This window comes from Phoenix dactylifera, chromosome 14 (genome assembly GCF_009389715.1).
Source record: "Phoenix dactylifera cultivar Barhee BC4 chromosome 14, palm_55x_up_171113_PBpolish2nd_filt_p, whole genome shotgun sequence".
Taxonomy (NCBI): domain Eukaryota; kingdom Viridiplantae; phylum Streptophyta; class Magnoliopsida; order Arecales; family Arecaceae; genus Phoenix; species Phoenix dactylifera.
In genome coordinates this window covers 8,451,201-8,472,169 of record NC_052405.1, presented here as the reverse complement: position 1 = coordinate 8,472,169, position 20,969 = coordinate 8,451,201, and the positions used below count along the sequence as shown (strand labels likewise).

General features: G+C 38.6%; 3 protein-coding genes and 1 non-coding gene across 4 annotated transcripts; 2 read left to right on the top strand and 2 right to left on the bottom strand.

Annotated features, from left to right (window-relative positions):
- The first annotated feature begins 6,641 nt into the window (after positions 1 to 6,641).
- Positions 6,642 to 13,356, top strand: LOC103704854 (serine carboxypeptidase-like 42). The gene is made up of 10 exons (XM_008788328.4): positions 6,642 to 7,196; positions 9,299 to 9,406; positions 9,594 to 9,686; positions 9,890 to 9,982; positions 10,068 to 10,153; positions 10,293 to 10,571; positions 10,720 to 10,853; positions 11,972 to 12,064; positions 12,181 to 12,298; positions 12,884 to 13,356. The coding sequence occupies exons 1-10, from the start codon at positions 6,659 to 6,661 to the stop codon at positions 13,061 to 13,063; spliced, it is 1,722 nt and encodes a 573-aa protein (XP_008786550.2). The 5' UTR covers positions 6,642 to 6,658; the 3' UTR covers positions 13,064 to 13,356.
- A 204-nt stretch (positions 13,357 to 13,560) lies between these two features.
- On the bottom strand, positions 13,561 to 15,951 carry LOC103704853 (pentatricopeptide repeat-containing protein At3g12770). The gene has a single exon (XM_008788327.4). It carries the CDS (start codon positions 15,486 to 15,488, stop codon positions 13,980 to 13,982), a length of 1,509 nt encoding a protein of 502 aa, XP_008786549.3. The 5' UTR covers positions 15,489 to 15,951; the 3' UTR covers positions 13,561 to 13,979.
- Positions 15,952 to 16,261: 310 nt separating this feature from the next.
- LOC120113130 (pectinesterase inhibitor 28-like) lies at positions 16,262 to 16,795 on the bottom strand. The gene has a single exon (XM_039133945.1). The coding sequence runs from the start codon at positions 16,793 to 16,795 to the stop codon at positions 16,262 to 16,264; it is 534 nt and encodes a 177-aa protein (XP_038989873.1).
- Positions 16,796 to 20,404: 3,609 nt separating this feature from the next.
- On the top strand, positions 20,405 to 20,509 carry LOC120113190. The gene has a single exon (XR_005514994.1). It is a non-coding gene; the product is annotated as a small nucleolar RNA Z279/snoR105/snoR108 (small nucleolar RNA).
- The last annotated feature ends 460 nt before the right edge of the window (positions 20,510 to 20,969 follow it).

Below are 20,969 nucleotides of genomic sequence, written 5' to 3'. Positions count from 1 at the left end.
ATAATATTGAAGAAGCATTTATAAGATCCTGACGGGCTGGCTAATTTACATTGTTGTTAAGCACAATTTAGCCACATTCACAACTAAACGATGTAAAAAGCTATGAAGTATATCCTCGATCCATCGTGCAGAATCTTTTCCCGATTTTATTGTAGAATTTTGAGGAACTATTAGTATGTTGTTTTTTATTAACAAGGCAATAGTTCATTTCAAACCATCCGCAGCCTTTTCTTCCCATTCGTAGATCCTAAAGTGGGAAATTTGAAGATTACATACTGCATACGTTTTGATTTAATGAAGTAGTCAGGAAAATTAGTTCAGAAATATGCAAGAATATAATGATAAAGTTGGGATATTCTATGCCCCAGAACTGTGATATGACAAATAATTGTCTTTGTTGGAGAGTAGGGCCCTTTAATTGGATTTATTTAGAAAATTAATGGAACTTTATTCACTGTGTTCTTTGCTATACAGTGCTCTTCTGCCATATTTAAATTATGGAATGCCTTATTACACTATCAGATTTATAGTACAATAAGTTTGGCCTTTCTATGCTAATCAAAATTGCTTAGGAATGTGGCATCAATCTAAGCTTATCTTCTGCTTGATATGGCTGCTGACTACTTGTTATTTTGCTGAAAAATTCTTCTAATCAACCACCTTTTTTATAGATACTGTTCTCCAAGTATGAATGATATTGAGGCCTTTTCGACTGCTTACCAGTCATGCTTGGATGAAGCTAAGCCTGCTGGAAGTGTACCAAAGAACAATTTACTTGAGGTATTTTATTTAGTCATTGTTAAGCTGTTATAATACAAGGTTGTATTCATTGGAACAGCATTTCCTTCCTATCAGTTTGTGGTCTTGCTAATTATCAAAGAAAATCTTATAGGATAGTGTCAATAACTTGAAGCTAATTCAAACCTTATGCTTCTAAGGTGTCTTTTCATGGTGTGGAGAGGGTTATCCATGCTCCGGAAGAGCTTGAAGGATTCAAAGACCTGCGCCGATCTATGTGAAGTATGCCAGTATTGATGCTGACATGAGACAACCTCACCTCAAGAAAATGATGGTGTCCTTCAACTTATTTCCTTTGACTTGGAGTTATGCCAGTATACAAACAGGCAGGAAAGGGAAGGCCATCAAGCAGAAAGCAAAGAGAATGGTGGTTGCAGACACCACTTGAGTCCTTGCATCTGGTTCGATCATATTTGGATTGTTGAGATATGATTCCAACTTGCGGAATTTGCTATCATTGTGTTTTGATATGGTATCTTGGCTTTTGCTTTTTTTTAAAAGAAAAAAACAAAGTATATTTAAAGTAGAATAAAGTAAATTTGTAAGGCTTTGATTTTACTATCCATGAAAACGTTGAGAGGTGGATGAAGTGGTGGTGTGCTTTAGGGTTGTTTCATGATCACCAAGTGGTTGAACCACCAAACTTGGTCTTTCCTTGGCACATATGACAAGTGTTTGGAAAATTCAACCATTGGAGATAATGATGTTGGAGAACCATAGATGAAGACAATGACGTTGCATGAGGAGTTCAGCCAATGGAGAATAAATTGATGCAAAATCTAAAGGGATGGGTTGTATCTTTTGCTAGAAACCACCATTGGATCACCTATCGCACACATCTGAAAGCATTTCAAACTCTATCATTTATATGTTAAAATGGATATCAAAGCAAGCAGCTGATGATCCAACGGTGGATTCGCACGAAGGAAGGGTGAATCCTTCTTTCGCCTTGAGGACACAATCTGGTCACAAATCTAGATAAGATCTTCCCAATCAAGTGAACTAGATTGTTATTTAGAACTATGAAAAGTGGAAAATTGTAAGAAAATTAAGAAATTCTATTTTTCAAGAAAAACACAGATCACCAAATTTTGTAACAACTCTTTGATGGGCTAGCAAATTGTCTATCCAAATGTAAGTGGAAGGGTATTTGTTGATTGTATTTATAGTGCTAAACCTTGATTTTGTTGAAAAAATAGTATTTTGCCTGAAAATTGCTATATCTTTATTTTATAAAGGTATTATAAAAGAATAATCTATTAAAATAAAAGAGCTTGCCTGGATCAAGGCGTGTTATATATACTACCTTAAGAACGTGATTCGCCCCCAATGTGCATATTTGTGACAATCTCTTTTCCAAAGTACAACAATCTAGCTCAGCCCAATCCTTCCCTAATATGCACGAATGCTAGGGAGACTTCAGTTGCCCAGCTGTAAGGGAAAACTTGAAAAAGGTTTGGAAGAAGAGAAAAAGAAAAAGGAGAGAAGAATTTTCTGTTTTACTTAGGAAGCAGAGAAGTAGTAGTATAGATTGAGTTTTTCCTAGACTAGAGCCTATTTATAGACTCTATCCGGTGACGATACGGTGCGGTATTTCTGAAGATACGGTGTTTCTAAAGTGTGATGTTTCAGAAACATCGCATCCCTACGGCAATTAGAACCAACGCTTTTTTCCGGAAAAGTTGCGACCCTTCTAAAAGAAGCGTTTGAGAAAAAGGATAAGAGTTTTTAAATTTTTAAACCATCTAAAATTTAGGAGATAAAACTGGTACATTTATTTTTTAACATTAATTTTTTTTTTCTACGTCAAAACTCCAACTGATTTATGTTTTTTCTTGTTGTACTTTCAATACTTATGCTATCCAACAATTTCAATTGATTCCATTTCTTTAGAGAAACACAGTGGGATGCTGCTGCAAGGATTTCAGTCCTGGACATTTCTTAAACAACAACATTTGCCTACTTGCCAATTGAACCGCACAAGAATATTGATTTAAATAAACCATACAAAACCTTTCCTAACGTGTATGCTTCATATGTATTTGATTTAGGATCACTTTGGGAAAAAAAGAGGGGGATATGTTCCATTAAAGAGAGAGAGAGAGAGGGGAGATTATCTGTGGGGTTACTTTACATGTTAATAGCTTTCCCTTGCCTACCCATGTACATGAAGGATGTTCTCAAATGCATTCAATTGAGACCTGCCTTCCAATGTATGAGGTTTCTATTAGCTCCCTCTTGTTATAGCACTGCAATGTCTTCCCATAACTAATGTACATTGAAGAGGTAATTCAGCTGCCCAAGGTTGTTAAAAAAAAAGAAAAGGAAGGGGGGGGGGGGGGGGGGGGGGGGGGTTCATCCATCTTTGCAAGTGGACTATAGATTAGAAATTTTGGAACTTGAGCAACCCATGCACATGAAGAACAAACTATAATTTCCTACTCAACCTCTCATTAATTAAGCTCATCACATTGCTAAACTTTTGACAACTTGCTTAGAAAGCACCCCCAACTTATTGGAGTAAAGCCATAGGCCCAGCTTGGTACAGGTCATTCTGGCGATAAATCCAAAACAGATCTTGACCAGAATATTTTAGATTGACCTCCATGAGGACCCAATGAACAATGCCAGCTCCGACAATATCCATCAGCCAGCACTGATAGATTCCTGAATCAATCCTTCCTCCGCCGAAGGCTGTGGCACCTCTGCTTGTGGCTACGAGCGGCTTGGTGGTAGGCCCGGGCTCATACCCGACCTTATCCATGGTACTCATTTGCTCCATAAATGGGTCTGATATCCCAGCCATGGGCCCAAACATATACTCTCAAGTTGGGTTAGGGTGGACTGGCAAAAGAAAGCTTGGTTTAATATTTGGATAGAGTGGGGGGAAAATTAGGGATATCAACGGAATCAGTTATCTGAATATTTTATGTATCCCTAAACTGAATAGGGCGGTTTTAACCAAAATTAAATAGGGATGGTTTCGGTGATGGTTTTAAAAATTAAAAACCATTCGGATTCGGTTCTGGTTTCAGCTTTGATGAATTGCCCAAACACTAAACCGGACCCGAAATAGAAAATACCCGATAGTTAATACCCTTAATATCCTTTGTATTTAATATAAATTCAAATTAAGAATTTCATGAAATAAGCTAGACCATCCTCTATTCCACGCATTGACAAATCTTTAATTTATATTATGAAAATTATTGGTGATATGTTTAATTTAGTTATTTATATGTGAAAAATTTGAAATTAATAAAAAATAAAATGACATTAAAATTGCCAGTTCAGTTTCAGTTTCAGTTACAGAAAACGGTGGTAGATTTTGAATTCAGTTTTAATTTTTTTACTAACCGCACCCAATTCATCCCATTGACATCTCCAGACAAAATTAATACGAAAAGTTTGAGATTGGAATAATGACATTAAAATTTGGTACGAAGAGAGGACCCAATTTTCCGCTTGAAGATTTGCATGCATTGACCCTTTGTGAACTTGCACCTTGTGATTTGCTATGGCCATAGGATGCCTATTTCATGCACCATGTGGTGTGAACCGTGGTGAACAATGGGCAAAATGTTGTTCCTTGTGTAATTTGTGACACTTGTTGTGTAGTTGTGGCAGGGTTGAATATTTTGACAAATCATTTGTTCAAGAGAAGGTTAGGTGAAATTGTTGGATGATGGATCAACCACATTCGCGACATATTGCCCTTTTTTTTGAAGCAACAACGACATGTTGCTTTTGGTGATGTGCAACTCGTGATGTATGTAGTATGCTTTATATTCCATGCATCTTGAGGTGTGATAGGAAAGCATGTTTACTGTAACATACTCATCATAGTTTGTTGTATCACTATCCACAATCCTGGGTGTTTTATGCAAGATGTTTGAATTTGATTGGACTCGTCATAATTGTGAAAAAAAATGATGGTTTTAAACATGTAGTTTCCATCAATACGATGCTTTTTTATAAATAATCTATGAATATCAGTTAATTTCCACCTAAGGCAAGCTCTATCTAACAGCATGGTTTTCATCTAAGCTTGTATAAATTGAGGTTATAATTGATATCAAAATGTCATATGTTATTTTCTCAACAGATATGAATAATGATATCTTGAAATATGGGCTGTACTTTGTCATTTACTAACTTATAAACAAAAAAATTATCAATAACTGTGCGAAGTTGATGAAAAATCCATTTAATGATATACGATATTCTTACTATTTGAAGTTTAAATTCCAAGTGAATGGAATTTTGCTCTTGGAATCACATCCCTCTACTTAGCAACTAGTTATTCTAGGTTTCATTCTTAGATGGTGGATATCTAAAAATCAAAACCTAAGTAATCATAGTACAAGTGGATTTTCCTACCTTTCTCTCCAAAATAAATAACTAAATAAATTTTAAATTATTATATTATCCTTTTAGATAACATTATCCATTTTCATAATTCAAAAGTTTTAGATTTTGTATTTTCAGATTCTCCTTGGTAGTTTGGTTGTTAAAACAAAGCTTAAAAATAGAAAGCTAAAGATAATACAGAGGGAAAATTCAAGTAACTGAAAAACTTTTGCGAAAGTGAAATTTTCTAGCTCTCTAATTTAAGAGATTTTATAAGATTCTTTTGAACAACCAAACACCAAAATGTCGAGAAAACATCATAACTTCTCAATTTAACAAAACAAAATATCACAAAATACAACGATTTTTATGTATCATCCCTAGAATTCTGCTCCATATGACCTAGCATTTTCTTCACTCATATTATTACTATAGTACTCACCTAATATGATAACCTAAGGTCAGTCTCCTGGAACCCATTCAATGTTGGAAGTATCACAAGCTCTCACTGCATTGTATCATGCTGTGGTGCTTATTTCATATATCTAATAGTGAATTGATAGCAAAGAATCTGAAGGTGCCCCCACTATGACCATCTAAAGTTGTCATCATAATTTTTTGAGCTAGGTAGAGTCACCATTGAATGCAACTACCTAATGGTCCTAATTTAAGCACCAGATCATGTCTCAAGTGGTCCCTTGTCAATCAAAGTGCAGCGTAGTGCTTGGACTTCCTCACCAACTTGCCCTGTGGTCCCAAAATCCTGCTGTGTTGGGCAAAGCTCCTCCCTATCTTCTTCCGATTCCTTCCATGTGACCCCCTGCCAACCTCCAACCCATCAAAAGCCAGCGAATTAATCCCTCCCAATTCCCTCGTCAATTTTGTTGACTTACTGTTCCATTACATATCAGTCCCTTCTTTTCTTTTCTTTTCTTTTCTTTTTTTTTCTTTTTTTAGTTAGGGCGGGTGACTCATATCTGATGAGTACGAATACATCCAATAAAATCAGAAAACAGAATATCTACCATCATTTTAAAAACCGAAAAGGCCAATAGATAAAGAAACCTATTTTTGTGAAGGATGCTCCTCGAGTATAGCCTACCAAACACACCTATTCTCACCATGATTATTGCACCAACAAGTGAAAAAATAATCCTGAGAGCCAAGATCAATAAGAAAATTTGGCTCAATAGACCGCCTGAATTGACTAAATATTTTATGATGGATATCACCTATCCTACCCTTAGAATGAAGCATGCAGCTATAAACAAGGATAACCTTCCAAAATCCTTAGTTTACATCACCAAAAGGAGAATAACTTCGAAAAGCCTTTTGGTCTATGTCATCATTCGCAACACCACCCATCGCGCATAGAGCCAACCCCGTGAGCCTCCTTCCCTATAACTTTAGCAGGGCGGCCGTGCCACGTGGCAAAAGGTGGTGAGGACCCTCCCTAATTTTTATCTAACGGCTCTTTGTTTCCTCCTCCCCTTTCCTATATCCTCTTTGGATGAAACCACCCACCTTCAAATTTTTCCCAAACATAGCATGGAAGGAGCCTTTGAACGGTTTTAAAAACGCCACCTTTGGGCCGCACCGCCCCAGATTTCACGTGTGCATCTTAACTGAACTCTTAAACTATTTGAATTCCATTCAGTTTAGACTTATCCCATCCCTTTCTCTCTTCCCTCCCCTGTTCTCTCTCCCTCTGTATGCTCGCAGAGAGGAGTCGGAAGGAGGGAAAGGGAGAGGGGAGAAGAGAAAAGGGAGGCGCCTTGGTGTTGATATCTCTGGGAACCGGGAGATGGAGTGGTGGAGATGGTGGCTTCTAGCGGCGGCGGTTGTGGTGGCGATGATGGGGAGAGGAGTACAGGGGTATCCGGAGGAGGACTTGGTGGTGGGGCTACCACGGCAGCCGAAGGTGGGGTTCAGGCAGTATGCAGGGTATGTGGATGTGGATGAGAAGGCAGGGAGGAGTCTCTTCTACTACTTCGCAGAGGCCGACGGCAATGCCGACAAGAAGCCCCTCACCCTCTGGCTCAATGGAGGTTTGTGTTTGGTGGCCTTCTCTGTTATCAAAGTTGCTCCTTTTTTCGTATTATTTGCTTTCTCTTGTGATGACTTTGTTGTTGTTGATGATACTGCAGTTTTACTGAAGGTGTTATTTGTTGTTTCAATTTGCCGATTCTGTTGAAGGCCACAAATTTTATTTTTTTGCTCTTACCTTTCTTTAGTGAACATGGTTATTGGATCCATGAGAATTTTTTTTCTGAGGTTTGATTTGGTATTTTGTAAGATAGTTCTGTATAAGTTTCAAGCAAAGCAGCCCTTTTTTTATTATTATTATAAGAAGGTTGTTTTATGCATATTCATAATTCCAATGTCTGTGGTTGGTTATAAATATTCTACTCGTGTTTAGTATTGGAAGTATCTGTACATGATTTCTTGTTGGTTGGCTTAAGTGTTAATATAAAGGTTCGGAACATCTCATGATTACTATTTTCTCTTGTCTCTTTTGTTTGGTTTCACCCCTCATGTTATCCAATGTCTTTATGGGCTTCCTGATGAGTATTAAGTCCTTTTATCCTTTCCCCCCTCCATTTATTTTGTTATTACTGCTAGAATCTTCTTATGAATGTTTCAAGTTCCTCCTTTCCTTCAACGTAGTGCTTACTACTGTGATTGCTTATGGTTTCTTTAGAAAGAATCTTTAATTACTTATAGGTTAGTATCAGGCTGTTTTTTGTTTCCTTTCCTTTTTCTTTCTTTTCCCGTTGGTGTTTTTTCGTTTCCTTTCTTTTTTTTCTTTTTCTTCTTGGGAGGGGGGGATGGGCGGTATGGGTGTGAGATATATTTACATACTAATGGGATTGCATAGATATATCACTCTTTTGCAATAGAAAGCTGTCAAAAGGTTTTCCTTTGCCTGTAAATTTGGTTTAATTATATTTTGGATTGAACAAGCTGCAACCCAGTTTGTCAGTTATCTTGTGTTGTAAATGTTGCTTCCAGAGCTTGAAATGATGAATTCCAATTCTTCCATTATAGAAGACAAATAATTTATTAATTTATTTAGCTTGTAACCAGTGAAGATTTACAATTTTAGTGAGTTTTCTAATGAAACCACATTATATTTACCCATTCCTAGAACCTAGCATTTTATTTATTTATTTGAAAATAAGCCAACTCAAAATCTAGTTGTCACTCAGAATCTATATGGGCTCCAGTGTTTTATTACTTGCAAGTTTGTTCACTGCATGGCTATTATTCTTTTACATGTGCACCTAATTTATTGATTTGGTGTATTATGTACATAGTTGGCATCATTATTGAAATGTATAGGTTGGTACATGCTATATCAATGGTCCTGGAATGACAAATTTCATATACCTCCATGACAATATTGAAATAGAACATATTTAAGATATTTTTTTTCAAGGAAACATACATAAGATTTTTCTACTGCATAGCTAATACATTTTTTTTCAGATGTGCAGCTAATTGATTGATTTGCTAAGGGAGTAAAAACCTTCTTTGCTTGGGGTTAGATTTGTTTCTTTTCTTTTTTGCTTTCTCTGGAGGAGCTGATCATTTTTGAACTATCAGACAGCATAACAAAATTTTGATCAAACACTTTGCAATTTTGTCTCCTCTTATGGTATCCTGAGAGTTGAAGATTTGGTAAGATCAAAGAGATTCCAAGAACTGTAAGTTTAGTCTCAAAGATTTATTTTGGTGTAGGCCACATGATCATCACTGAATGGAGCATACAGGAATTATAAGTGATTTAAAAGTTTGTATTTCTTGACATCAAATATTTGCATCTTTCAATATATTTAATAGAGGTGTTTCATGATCCACCTTAAATTTGTGAGCCTGGTTCAAAAATTTTGGATCCCCACTAAATTTTGAATGGAGAGTGAATTATGCTTAGTTAGCGTGTAGACTCACAGTTTCGCGAGTCTTTTTGACGCCACTATTGAGATGCAATCCTAGAATATTTCATGATGATTTTTTTCCTTCTCTTTTGTTTTAAAGCCTTCATGGGGATACAGGTTGAACATATCATTCCTCAGAGCATGGTTTTCACTAGAGAATTTCATTTAATTAATAATCAAGATACAGAGATTAATGATGGATTAATTTTCAGGCCCAGGTTGTTCTTCAATTGGAGGTGGGGCATTCACTGAACTGGGTCCATTTTTCCCTAGGGGCGATGGTCGGGGCCTTCGAAGGAACAAAATGTCTTGGAATAAAGGTTCCAACTTCTTCTAAACCAAATGGAAATACGTAGATTACTATTTAATATAATGAAACTTTCTAGAACTTGATTGAATCCTTGTATAATACATATAGCTTACTGTAGCTTCATTTTTAAACTACTCAGTCTAATCCATCTACAGCTACAAAACTTTCTTGACTTCATTTTTTCTTTATATCCATAGCATCAAATCTTCTCTTTGTTGAATCTCCTGCTGGTGTTGGATGGTCTTACTCAAATAGAACTTCTGATTACACTTGTGGAGATGAGTCAGCTGGTACGTTTAAAAGCCTCCATGCATCTCACATATTTTAATGAATTGAGAAGTGGCTTTTAAGGCTAGATTCTGTGAAATATTTTCAAATTCTTTTTTGCCCCTTCATCATCATCATCATCATCTATTATTATAAGATTTCACATACCCTTATAGGTCATTGTGTATTATGTACTGACTGCATGTTCATCTGTTGATGATGAAAGCTAATGACTTGCATGTATTCCTGCTGCGGTGGTATGACAAGTTTCCTGAGTTCAAGTCCAGGGACTTATTTCTAACTGGAGAAAGCTATGCAGGTCAACATGTAGTAACATTTGCTTCAGTAAACATCTTTCCTTCATCTTTGCTATCAACTTATTGACATCATACAACTGGATTCAGGGCACTACATACCACAGCTGGCCAATGTACTTCTAAATCATAACAAGCATTCAACTGGTTTCAAGTTCAAGATCAAAGGAGTCGCTGTAAGATGGCTTTTCCTGATAAAGTTTTCTTTTTTTATTTATTCCGAACTCAGTACATGATTGCAGTAAGTAGTTGAAAACATTTTCGCCACTTCTTAGTAATCCATTACTTGTATCATTGTTTTTACTGCTCAAATAGATTGGGAATCCACTTCTCAAGCTAGATAGGGATGCTCCAGCGACTTATGAGTTTTTCTGGTCACACGGTATGATCTCTGATGAGATAGGCCTCGTCATTATGAATGAATGTGATTTTGAAGATTATACCTTCGTGAGCCCCCACAATATGAGTGAATCTTGCAATGATGCTCTTGCAAAGGCAAATGACGTTGTTGGAGAATACATAAACAATTATGACGTGCTCATTGACGTCTGCTACCCAGCAATTGTAGAGCAGGAGTTAAGATTACGAAAATATGTATGTCCTTCAATTTAACCTAAAATCCAGATACTCTATGCATATGATATTCAGGGGCTGTCTTTAATCTTTTTTCCTTTTTATATATGATTTTTATACATGGGTCACTTTCTTTGTTAATTCTCTCTTTCAAGTCTCATAATGGCAGGCTACTAGGATAAGTATGGGGGTGGATGTATGCATGACTTACGAAAGACATTTCTACTTCAACCTTCCAGAAGTTCAGCATGCTCTTCATGCCAACAGGACTAAGTTGCCTTATAGTTGGAGCATGTGCAGTGAGTAAGCATTCTGAATCATATCCTAAGTAATTAGAATTAGCTCTTTTGATATGCAACTTGTGGCTCAAAGATGGAAGCCAATGATGATTACTTCTGCCAGCCTAAATTCAAAAGCCATAGGTGATATGATATTCTCCTTGCCTTGTTTTGCATTCATATAGGCAAGGAGGACATCATTCAGACTTGTCAATTCTTACAGAAAGAAAGGGCATAACCTCACAGTTGAACTATTTTCAGGGAAAAAAATAAAAGTGCTATGCTACAACTGAGGAACAGTGTTCATCTTAAACCTATATTATAGCCATATGTTACAAGCATACTGAACTCTAAAATATATAAGAATTTAATAAAATTTTGAGCAGTGCCCTCAATATTTCCACAATTTTAAATCCTTTGCACCTCAAGAAATTTTGAAGCTTGCATTTGCAGTGGTGTGGTCATATGCATGTATTGGTAACTTATATCAATAATATTATTACTTAATGTATTAGAATGTTTGCTATAACATGTGACAGAGGAACATTATAAATTTGACTGTTACCCTGTAAGGATCTTGTTATCCTATAAGGTCTGTACCATACATACTACTTTAGTTTTAGAATTTTGACCTAGGGTTTCTAAGGCAAAGGCAAACCTACTGGAAATAATTTAAGTTTTGGTTTCCTTGTTGCTTGTTATGAACAGGAGTTTACTCCACAACTCTTCGCATTAAACATCAACATTTTCGAAATCACCCACCGCAGTATTTGGATTTTAATTTCTTTGGTTAAAAAGTTTTTCTTCAAAAATATTATGTCAATAATTTGCTTCCTGGTCCAAGAAATCTGAAATTTAAGAGATTGGTCCACATGCAAATAAAGAGTGGCTGAGAGCCTAAGACATCTCTTTGTATTTTTCAGTAGCATTCTTCATCTACAGGAGCTCTGTCCAATCAGGCTTATTATTTTAACCACTGAGTTGAAGAAAATTTCTTTTATCATATGTCCCTTCCATCACTTGAAACCATTTCAACTAATTTTCCTCCTCCTCGTCATTTATTTTACATGTATAGCACATTTTTAGACTGTAAAGCTTGAATGAAAAGCTGATGTTGTCAATGCTTTCATTTGTATATGTCAGTGTTCTGAATTACAGTGGCACAGATCCCAATATCAACATTCTTCCCTTGCTTAAGAGAATAATTAAGCATCAGATACCGGTATGGATTTTTAGGTAAGATTTTCCTCCCTCTGAACATTAGTATATCTACCAATTGTTCTTGAGATCATACTGAGATTAGCGGTTTCGTTTTCATATCATGAAAATTGACCGTTTCTCTTGTATTACAGTGGTGACCAAGATTCTGTAGTGCCATTCTTAGGCAGCCGAACGCTTGTGCGAGAACTCGCCCATGATCTAAAATTTGGAGTTACACTCCCCTATGGTGCTTGGTTCTACAAAGGCCAGGTAAACTAACTACTACTTTAGATTCATGTCCCTTCACAGACCAGTGAGTTGTAATCTGGGCGCTTGTTTGGCCTCCCAGTTATGCTTCCATAACAATGGCAGTTAGATATATGTATCCAATATCTAGCTGAGCCATGACACCAACTGCACTGCACTCTATCCACTTCACACTATTCACACCAATTATTCCATTCTCGACTATAGCGGATGCACTTCAGGTTTATGCTTATTCCAAAATATAATGGATCCACTTCATGTTTACGTGCAAATCTCCAATAAGTTACCATCGTAATATTCAAATGTTTTTAGTGGGTGCATATGCTGAATCAACTATGAATATGAGATTATTTGTTAAGGAATCCGCATGGCCATATCGATGTAAATCTTTGTAACTTTGTTATATCATATCTTTAGCACTCTGTATTCAATTCCTAATCTCCACTACAGGTTACTCATCCTAATCTGCCTAATTTTACGACACCTCCACTCATTTCTCACTCTATATCATTAGACCATCTAGTATCAAAGTTCAGCCATTTAACTTATCTATTATGGAATTCTTTTATGTGATTTCTTTTTCTTAAGGCTGGTGGCTGGTCAACGGAGTATGGAAACCTATTGACGTTTGCTACTGTGAGAGGTGCTGCTCATATGGTACCCTATGCACAGCCAGCCAGAGCCCTCCGCCTCTTCAGATCATTTGTGAATGGGCAAAGATTGCCAAACACAACATATCCTCCCATTGATGATGATAACCTTCAATAATTCGCTCAAGTTGGAGACATAGGCAGCAAGCAACAGTTTCTAGAGTTCAGAATTCCAGCATTTGTCTATTACTCCTGCACTGGGGAAATAATTAATTGAATAAATAAATTGTTACTCAGTTTTTCTAGCCAATTGCTGAAAAGCAGTGCAATCCTGGATTTGGACTGAATCTTTAATCTTCTTTGTGGCACTTGGTCCTGTTTGGTTTTTCTTTCAGCTACAGATATTCTTGGCTTACTACAAGAGGATGAAATTTATCTGTTTGTAATTGAAAAAGAAAACATTTTTTACTATACAATATTAGAAGAGATCTGAATTTCCATGGATTATAATCATTTTTGCAGAATTCTTAGAGAACATCAAGAGCTGTTCAAAACTATTTAAAACAAATAAAATAAAAGAATTTGGGAGATGCCAATAGTTTTGAGGCTTTGTGCCCAAACAACTGAAGCAAACATTATATAGGCAAAAACTCAGAATTATAATCCACATTAGTATACGCATATCAGTCTATTTTGATATTGAAGGAAATACCTTGATTTGAACACATCGAATCAATTTACATGTTTGAAAGCATACCACCCATGCATATACAAGTCCTTGGTTCTTGGAGCAATGGCTTAGTCTCTCCTAGAGCCTGGTAAGGTGGAAAATAGTCCCTCCCACTTCCGAAAAAAATAGAATCAAACTGAGAAATGAGGGATGCTAGGGATGTCAATGCTCTCAATCGAGCCTAGCCAATGTCAGTCAGGTCATAGAGAATTGCATGAACCCTGATTGAAGCTCACTAATAGGCCCTGAGAACATATATTTGATGTCTGTTTAGTGTAGAGACCATTGAAGCTCCTTGAGCTGGATCTCATCGTACACCTCATGCACTAGATAGAAGTTCATATGCTCAAAGTACTGATCCAACTCATCCATGCCCATCATCCGAATTAGTCATCACCTTTGTTAATGTATCCAACAGCTCATGAATTCTGTTTGCCGAAGGATGCGGAACACCCCCCTGGTAGAAAGCATGCAACCTCCCCTTCACATCAACCCAACTACACCCTGGTGTCTTCACCATGCCAAATTCTCTCATCCTTGATCTCATCTGAGCTACGCCATCCCACCGACCAACAGCATCATATATGCCATTGAGCGCGACATAGTTGCTAGGATTGCCAGCCTCCAATTCAAATAGTTTGTATGCAGCAATTTCTCCAACCTCCAAATTCCTATGGACAGCACAAGCACCCAGCAATGCTCCCCAAACACTCGGTGCCGGCTCCATCGGCATCTTACGTATCAGTGCTAGAGCTTCTGTTATACTCCCTGAGCGACCCAAAAGATCCACCATACAAGCATAGTGCTCGACTCTAGGCTCGACCTCAAAAACATTGACTATCGAATCGAAGACCTGCCGGCCTTCATCGATTAGGCCAGAGTGGCTACAGCTAGCTAAGACTGAAGTGAAGGTGATACAGTTGGGCTCAAGTCCGCATGCTATCATCTCCTTGTAAAGGCTCAATGCTTCCTTTCCCTTACCATGAACACCATAGCAAGATATCAATGTAGACCAGGTCACAAGATCCCGATCGTGCATGCTTAAGAAAACCTTATGCGAACCTTCCAGGAAACCGCACTTGGCATACATGTCCATCAAAGAATTCCCAATCGCAGTATCCGAATTGAATGCTAAACATCGAATTACTCTCCCATGAACTTCTTTCCCTCTAATCAAATCACCAATTCCACCACAGGCATGCAGGATGCTCGGGATAGCCCTTGAATCCATCTCCTCCCCCTCCCATTGCAATCGCCGGAAGAGATGCAGTGCCTCAACGGAATGCCCAGCTCTTGCAAGGCCAGAAATCATGGAATTCCATATCACCACATCTCTGTTAAGCATAGTCTCGAACAAGTAGTGTGCACCAACTAAATTTCCACATTTCGCATACACGTCGAGTATGGATCCCCGCACGACAACATGGTCTTCGAGGCCGAGAACGATGGCCCAGTTGTGGAGTGCCATCCCGAGAGAAGCATCGCCGGTGCCGGTGCCGGCGCTTGCCTTGAGAAGGGAAGGGAGGGTGAAGTGGTCGGGGCGAAGGCCGGATTGGAGGAAGGGATGAATGAGAGCGAGGGCGTGGTGGAAGAGGGAGGTCTGGACGTAGGAGGAGAGGAGGATGTTCCATGAGTGCATGTTTCGGTGGGGCATTCGGTCGAAGACCTGGCGGGCGAGGTAGAGTTGGGAGCAGCGGGAGTACATGAGGAGGAGGTCGGTCTCAAGGGTGGCGTGGGGGAGAAGGCCATGGGCGATGGCCTGGGCGTGGGCTTGCTTTCCGGGAAGGAGCGCGGAGAGAGGCGCGCAGCTTCTCAATAGGGAGGACAGCCAGGCAGAAAGACTGCCGCTGCTGCCGCTGCTCCAAGGTGGCATCTAAAAGCGTTTCAGAATTCATACCTTTTCCTCCATCCATTTTCCAGGACAAATCCTGAGGCACGGACAACTTTGTGTAAAACATAATAACATATTTTTTTTCTTAAGATGGATAGCTTTAGCTTGGGCTTTGGGATTGACAAAGCTCTCTCTCTCTCTCTCTCTCTCTCTCTCTCTCTTTTAACTCTTGTTTAGGTTATTGAGATAGAGTATTAAAGTAGTTGGAACACTTGTTTAGAGCTAGCTTGAAATAAGGTTTCATAACAAGGATTTTATATCTCACATAAATATGATATATTTAAAATATCAGCTCTAACTGTTACTCGGTTCCTTGGTGCAGCAACTGGATTATATTGGCTACCGAGGGTCTTGGATTTTGCCCACAATGAGTCCCCTCTGAGAAGGTTTATTTTTGACTGCATATAAATAGTCATATAAATAATCTATTAATTAACATCCATCCAGAGTCCCTTGTAAAATACATGGATTAAGATACATTCAGGACCCGTCCTCATCTGGTCCAGTTAATGGCAGGCCTGGCCTTGCCGAACCAACTTGCAGTCTTAATCCCAGTTGGAAACATAGCCATTGACACCTAGCTAGTGGGAGACACAAATAACAAACGCCACTAACAAAGCCAAGAGAGCGAGAGCGAGCGAGCGAGAGAGAGAGAGAAAATCAAATGCAAGACACTACCCACAAAACTTTGCACTGCTAATTAAAGGAGAAGAAAGGAATTGGAAACTAGAAGAAGTTCTCCAAAAGACATCATATTAACCAAGCAGAGAGACAATATCCAATGCAATGGTACAGAATTGCTCCAAGCCCTCCTCCCTATGAGCAATCTTGGTTGGATATTTCAGTCTCGGGTACATCCGGAACAATCTACTGCATGTACTTGGGTACTCCCTGGCTGCACTCACATGCACGTACGCGTAGTCGTAGTTCTCGTCGGCCAGTGCATCGGCGGCCGACCGAAGCGCCTCGCCGGCGTTTCTGTACGTCCCACCGCAAGCTCGTAGGATCGAGTTAAGTGTTGCTCCAGCGTTCTTCTTGGTCAGGCTAGAGACATATGAGGACGTGTTCGCGGCGTCGGAGATCGCGATGCCGATAATGATGGTCAACAAGGCCTTCTCGTCATCGGCTTTTAGGCTACGGGGATCAGATTGGAGGGTGGCGACGCAAAGATTGTAGCTTGTTGTGACGTTACAAGTCTTCTGGATGAGAGGAGAATTCGAAGGTGAGGGAAGGGAGAGTGTGAGGAGAGGAAAGAAGAGGAAGAATATGAAGGAAGAAATGGGAGCCATGTCTCACTCCAATAGTTGCTGCAAGGACTGAGTAGGGATATAGAGATGATAAGGTTTGCGTGATGGCCGGCCTGATGGGAATATAATGGATTTTGGTGTTGAGTGGATTTGTTGGTTGGTTGGGGTGGGTCAAAGAGCACTTCTTGGTTGTCTTTTAGACTTTTTGGAAGAGCAGGACAAAGTTTGTTGGGTGTGTGATCTACTGAAAAGAAATGAATTCATTTTTTCCACCCTTTATTATTTGCAAAAGAGAGAGCACGCAGGAATTTGATTTTAGGGTGATATGTCTCACTTAAGGTGGTCACAAGAGTCAATGAGTTGTCATCAAGATGGAGACTAGTAGAGGGGGGCAACAAGAGTTCCTTGTCTCTAAAATTATGACCAATGTCCGACGAACTAGCGCTCTCCAAGCCTTGGTTCATGGGGTACAACCTTGGGCTCCCAAGAATTGGGTGGATGAGTACTCATTTTCATTTGAGAACAGCCGTGGTGTGGTGGTTTGTGTTCCATTAAAAGATGTTTCATGACCTGTCTTGTACTGAGGTCCAGCTGCAGATGCAAATGATTCTGAACTTTGTGTAAAACATTCAGTAGGGTTGACTAATGAACTGGACCAACACAATATGACATTGGACCTTGAAAAGTACTTAGGCCGCATGCGATTAATTTGAAGACGTGGAGAAACAGCTCCCAACAATGGAACCATGAAGATGCATGGGAAACTACTTGGGTTACAGCACAAATTGCAGCTTCCAAGCATCTCCTGGGTCAAGCAAGATGCTAGTTTTATTGCATGACACTTTGTTAATTCCAGGGAAGTTGTCAGATGAATTGCAGAATTCCTCAAATCACTAAAGACTTCTCGTACTAGTTACAAACTTTTTCACATATCCGTGGTTTGCCTTCATTGGTTTTGACATGCATAAGTATATATGTTATTCGATAATTTTAAATTTTGTCCAAAACATTTTGTTTATTTTACTGTAAGTTCTATTATTTGTTTTCAACTCTATGGTGGGTTCCTTTTTTATCCTTTTCTTTTCTTTTTTTCTTTTTCAAAATGCTGATCCTTATATTAATCAAATATATTGCAATTTGCAGGAATAAGACTCAGATGAGCTGACGGCAGCTATCTCAGACAAGTTCAAATTAAGTTTATGTTTGAAGCATAGGTTTAATCAACAAGATTGCAATAATTAATAATTACTTCTATTAATAAAGTCAAACTTAATCACAGTGTCGGCTCCATGAGATTTATCTATAATCTATTGAATTTAGTGCAAGTGGGCTGAACGATAGCCCACTTTATTAAAGTGGCTTTGTACTCCCTCTAGACCGTAGCCCTTTTAAACCATCCGCTCAAAATTGGGTTGCTGCAAAAACCCGCTTTAGCTTCATTTTGGACCAACAAAATACTTGAAGTGAGTTTCCACTGTGACGAGCTGAGTCCGGATATCTAACTACATGCAATAAAGCTGGCCCTTAGTGTGACGGCATATGGGTCATGTGTTTAGTTCTACATTAATTATTTCCTGAATAAATTTTGAATGCTTATATATGATCCAAAAATTTAAATAATACCTTCCGATTATTACTTTTAGATAAAATTTTGGATTACGACAAAATAGCATCAGAGCAGATTCGGCCCATGACCTATGTGGAATAGGAGACACTGCAGCATGATTATATTTGAGCTAACCAGAACTGATTGTAGTATTTGTGATTAAATTTAAATAGATTTTGATCCTTTGCCTAGCGAGGATGCCAGAGCTTAAATAGAGAGAATATATAATGATCCGTACGGACGTGTGTTTAATCTCATATCAGTTATTCACTAGATAGATCTTGGTAACCTATGCGGAATCAATAAATCTAAATAATACTTTCGGATTGGCTTTTTTCGATGAGATAAGGGCCAAATCTAGAATAGGATATTTTTTTTATGGGCCTTTTCGAGACCATGGTCCGTTGGCAGCCTTGTTTGATTCCAATATAATTCCAAGCCCACATAGATCCCTCTACCAAAGGCTGAAGATCTTAAAAAGGGCAATGAGAAAAAATGATTGAAAAAAAGATTTTTTTTCTTGATTTTTAAAATTTTCTTAAGAAAAAAAGTAGTAAAAAAATATTTTGAATATCTTATGTTTTTTGGCTTAAAAAGGGTCTTCGGCTAATAAAATTGCGAGAATCAGGCAATATATAGCTCAAATTATAATTAATGAGGCAACACCTATTTATTGTTTATATATATATATATATATATATATATATATATATAAAAATAAACTAAAGTAACTCTATGGTGAACCAAACATAGCACTTAAATTTAATAATAAAGAAATTAAAATGTGATATATTAACTCCTAATCATAGGCCGGGCCTCGAGCCTAAATTATATTCTTTTTTATTAAACTTTGGGCTGGGCTTATTTAAAAATTGATCTTTTTTTGTCCCAAACACAGCTCATGATCAGCTCTAGTTCCAACATATTAATTAGTTTAACAAGCTAAGTCCCAGCATAGAGAGATAGAAAGCCGCTCCCATCCATAGCCCATGTAGATAGGTAGATAGGGGATGAGGGGTTGAGAGCACTTTGCAGTGGAAATTCCCCGTATCCAATTATCTAAAGTAAATATCTAGATAGAATATTTGTTCACGGGCCTTTTCGAGACCAAGGTCCACTGGCAGCCTTATTTGATTGTAATAAAATTTCAAGCCCACATAGATACCTCTACCAAAGCCCATGATCTATACATCGCAAGCAATTTTGCAAAAGAATCGGGTGGTGTTCGGGCATAGCATTGATTGGTTCTCAAAACTGGACCTGGATAGATAACTTGTCAATGTCGATTCAGATACAAATTTGGATAGGGTCTCAATTTTCCCTAACTGGATCATGATTGAACCATTTTTGAATGGACATATTTTCGGCCAACTCCTACATGGACCCATGCATGGTCCAATCTCAATCTCAATCCCACATGCCTATATTTGAGGTCCAAGGACTAAATTTCGTCGATAATCTAGAAAGTGATAGAGAGATTCTTCCTAGATTTCAAGCTTGGAACGATTAACATTTCGAAATCATGAGACAGTTGTATCGCATTAATATGCCTGGTGTAAGTAATCCATTCCCAAGTGCCAGCTTATTTGGCTATCACCCGGACCTGCAGGCTCAGATCCAACCTTGACCCTACCCAAACATCATTTGGACCAACATCTTGAACAATAGACTTTTGGCTTGGGTTGCAAGTCAAAGTTGCAAAACATATCCAATCTCAGTTGGACCTCGACCATGCCCGCATCCGGTTCATCAAACTATGGGCTACATAGATTCAGATTAAACACGACTTTTAAATTGGACAGCATTTGGGTCAACATCTAGACTTCAACCTTTAAATGGGTCTTGGTCCCATTTTGAGTGCTACCCAAGGCCAGCCTGATGCCCCCCCTAGGTTGATATTATGATTCAGGGTGCACGCCCTTCGTATTATGATTTTTTTTTGTTTTAGTCCCACATCGACTGAGGAAAGAACAGGCGGTGTAGCTGCAGCTTATAAATGGAGCGGCGCCGGGATAGGGAAATCCATGATCCTTCAGGCAGTCAACGGGAGATGATGAGCGGTAAAAGCTCGCGGGATGCGAGTGGGGCGTCCGCCCCAGTAAGCCTGTTACGACAACAGGGGCGCTCAAATCTTTTACCAATCTGATCCCAAAGATAATTCGTGTTTTCAAATTTTTTATTTATTTACAAATCTGATGGATTGTGTGTTCATCTCCTGCTGGGCGGGCGGGAACGGTTTTCTTCCCAAAATAAATTAATTTTAAGAGAAAATATATATTTTAACTTGCTCAAGTTTATAATTCTCACTCCCATCGCCTTGCCACCCGAGCTACGCTGCCTGGTGAGGTGATGCCTCCTTCCAATCTCCCTGCTTGATCTATTCATACCTCCGAAGCCCAACCTGGATGACTCCATAGTCAAGAAATCAACTACCAAGATCGGATCTTTAAGGTTCGGCAATCGAAAGCATGACCAAAAACCCCTCCCCGTCATCCAGAAATGCCATCTTTCTTATGAAAAAACACCGACCCTTACCAAATCATCAGCAAGAAAGCTTCAAATCCAGAAACAACTCCCCTCGAGGATGATATGGACAGAGCCGGCCCTGTG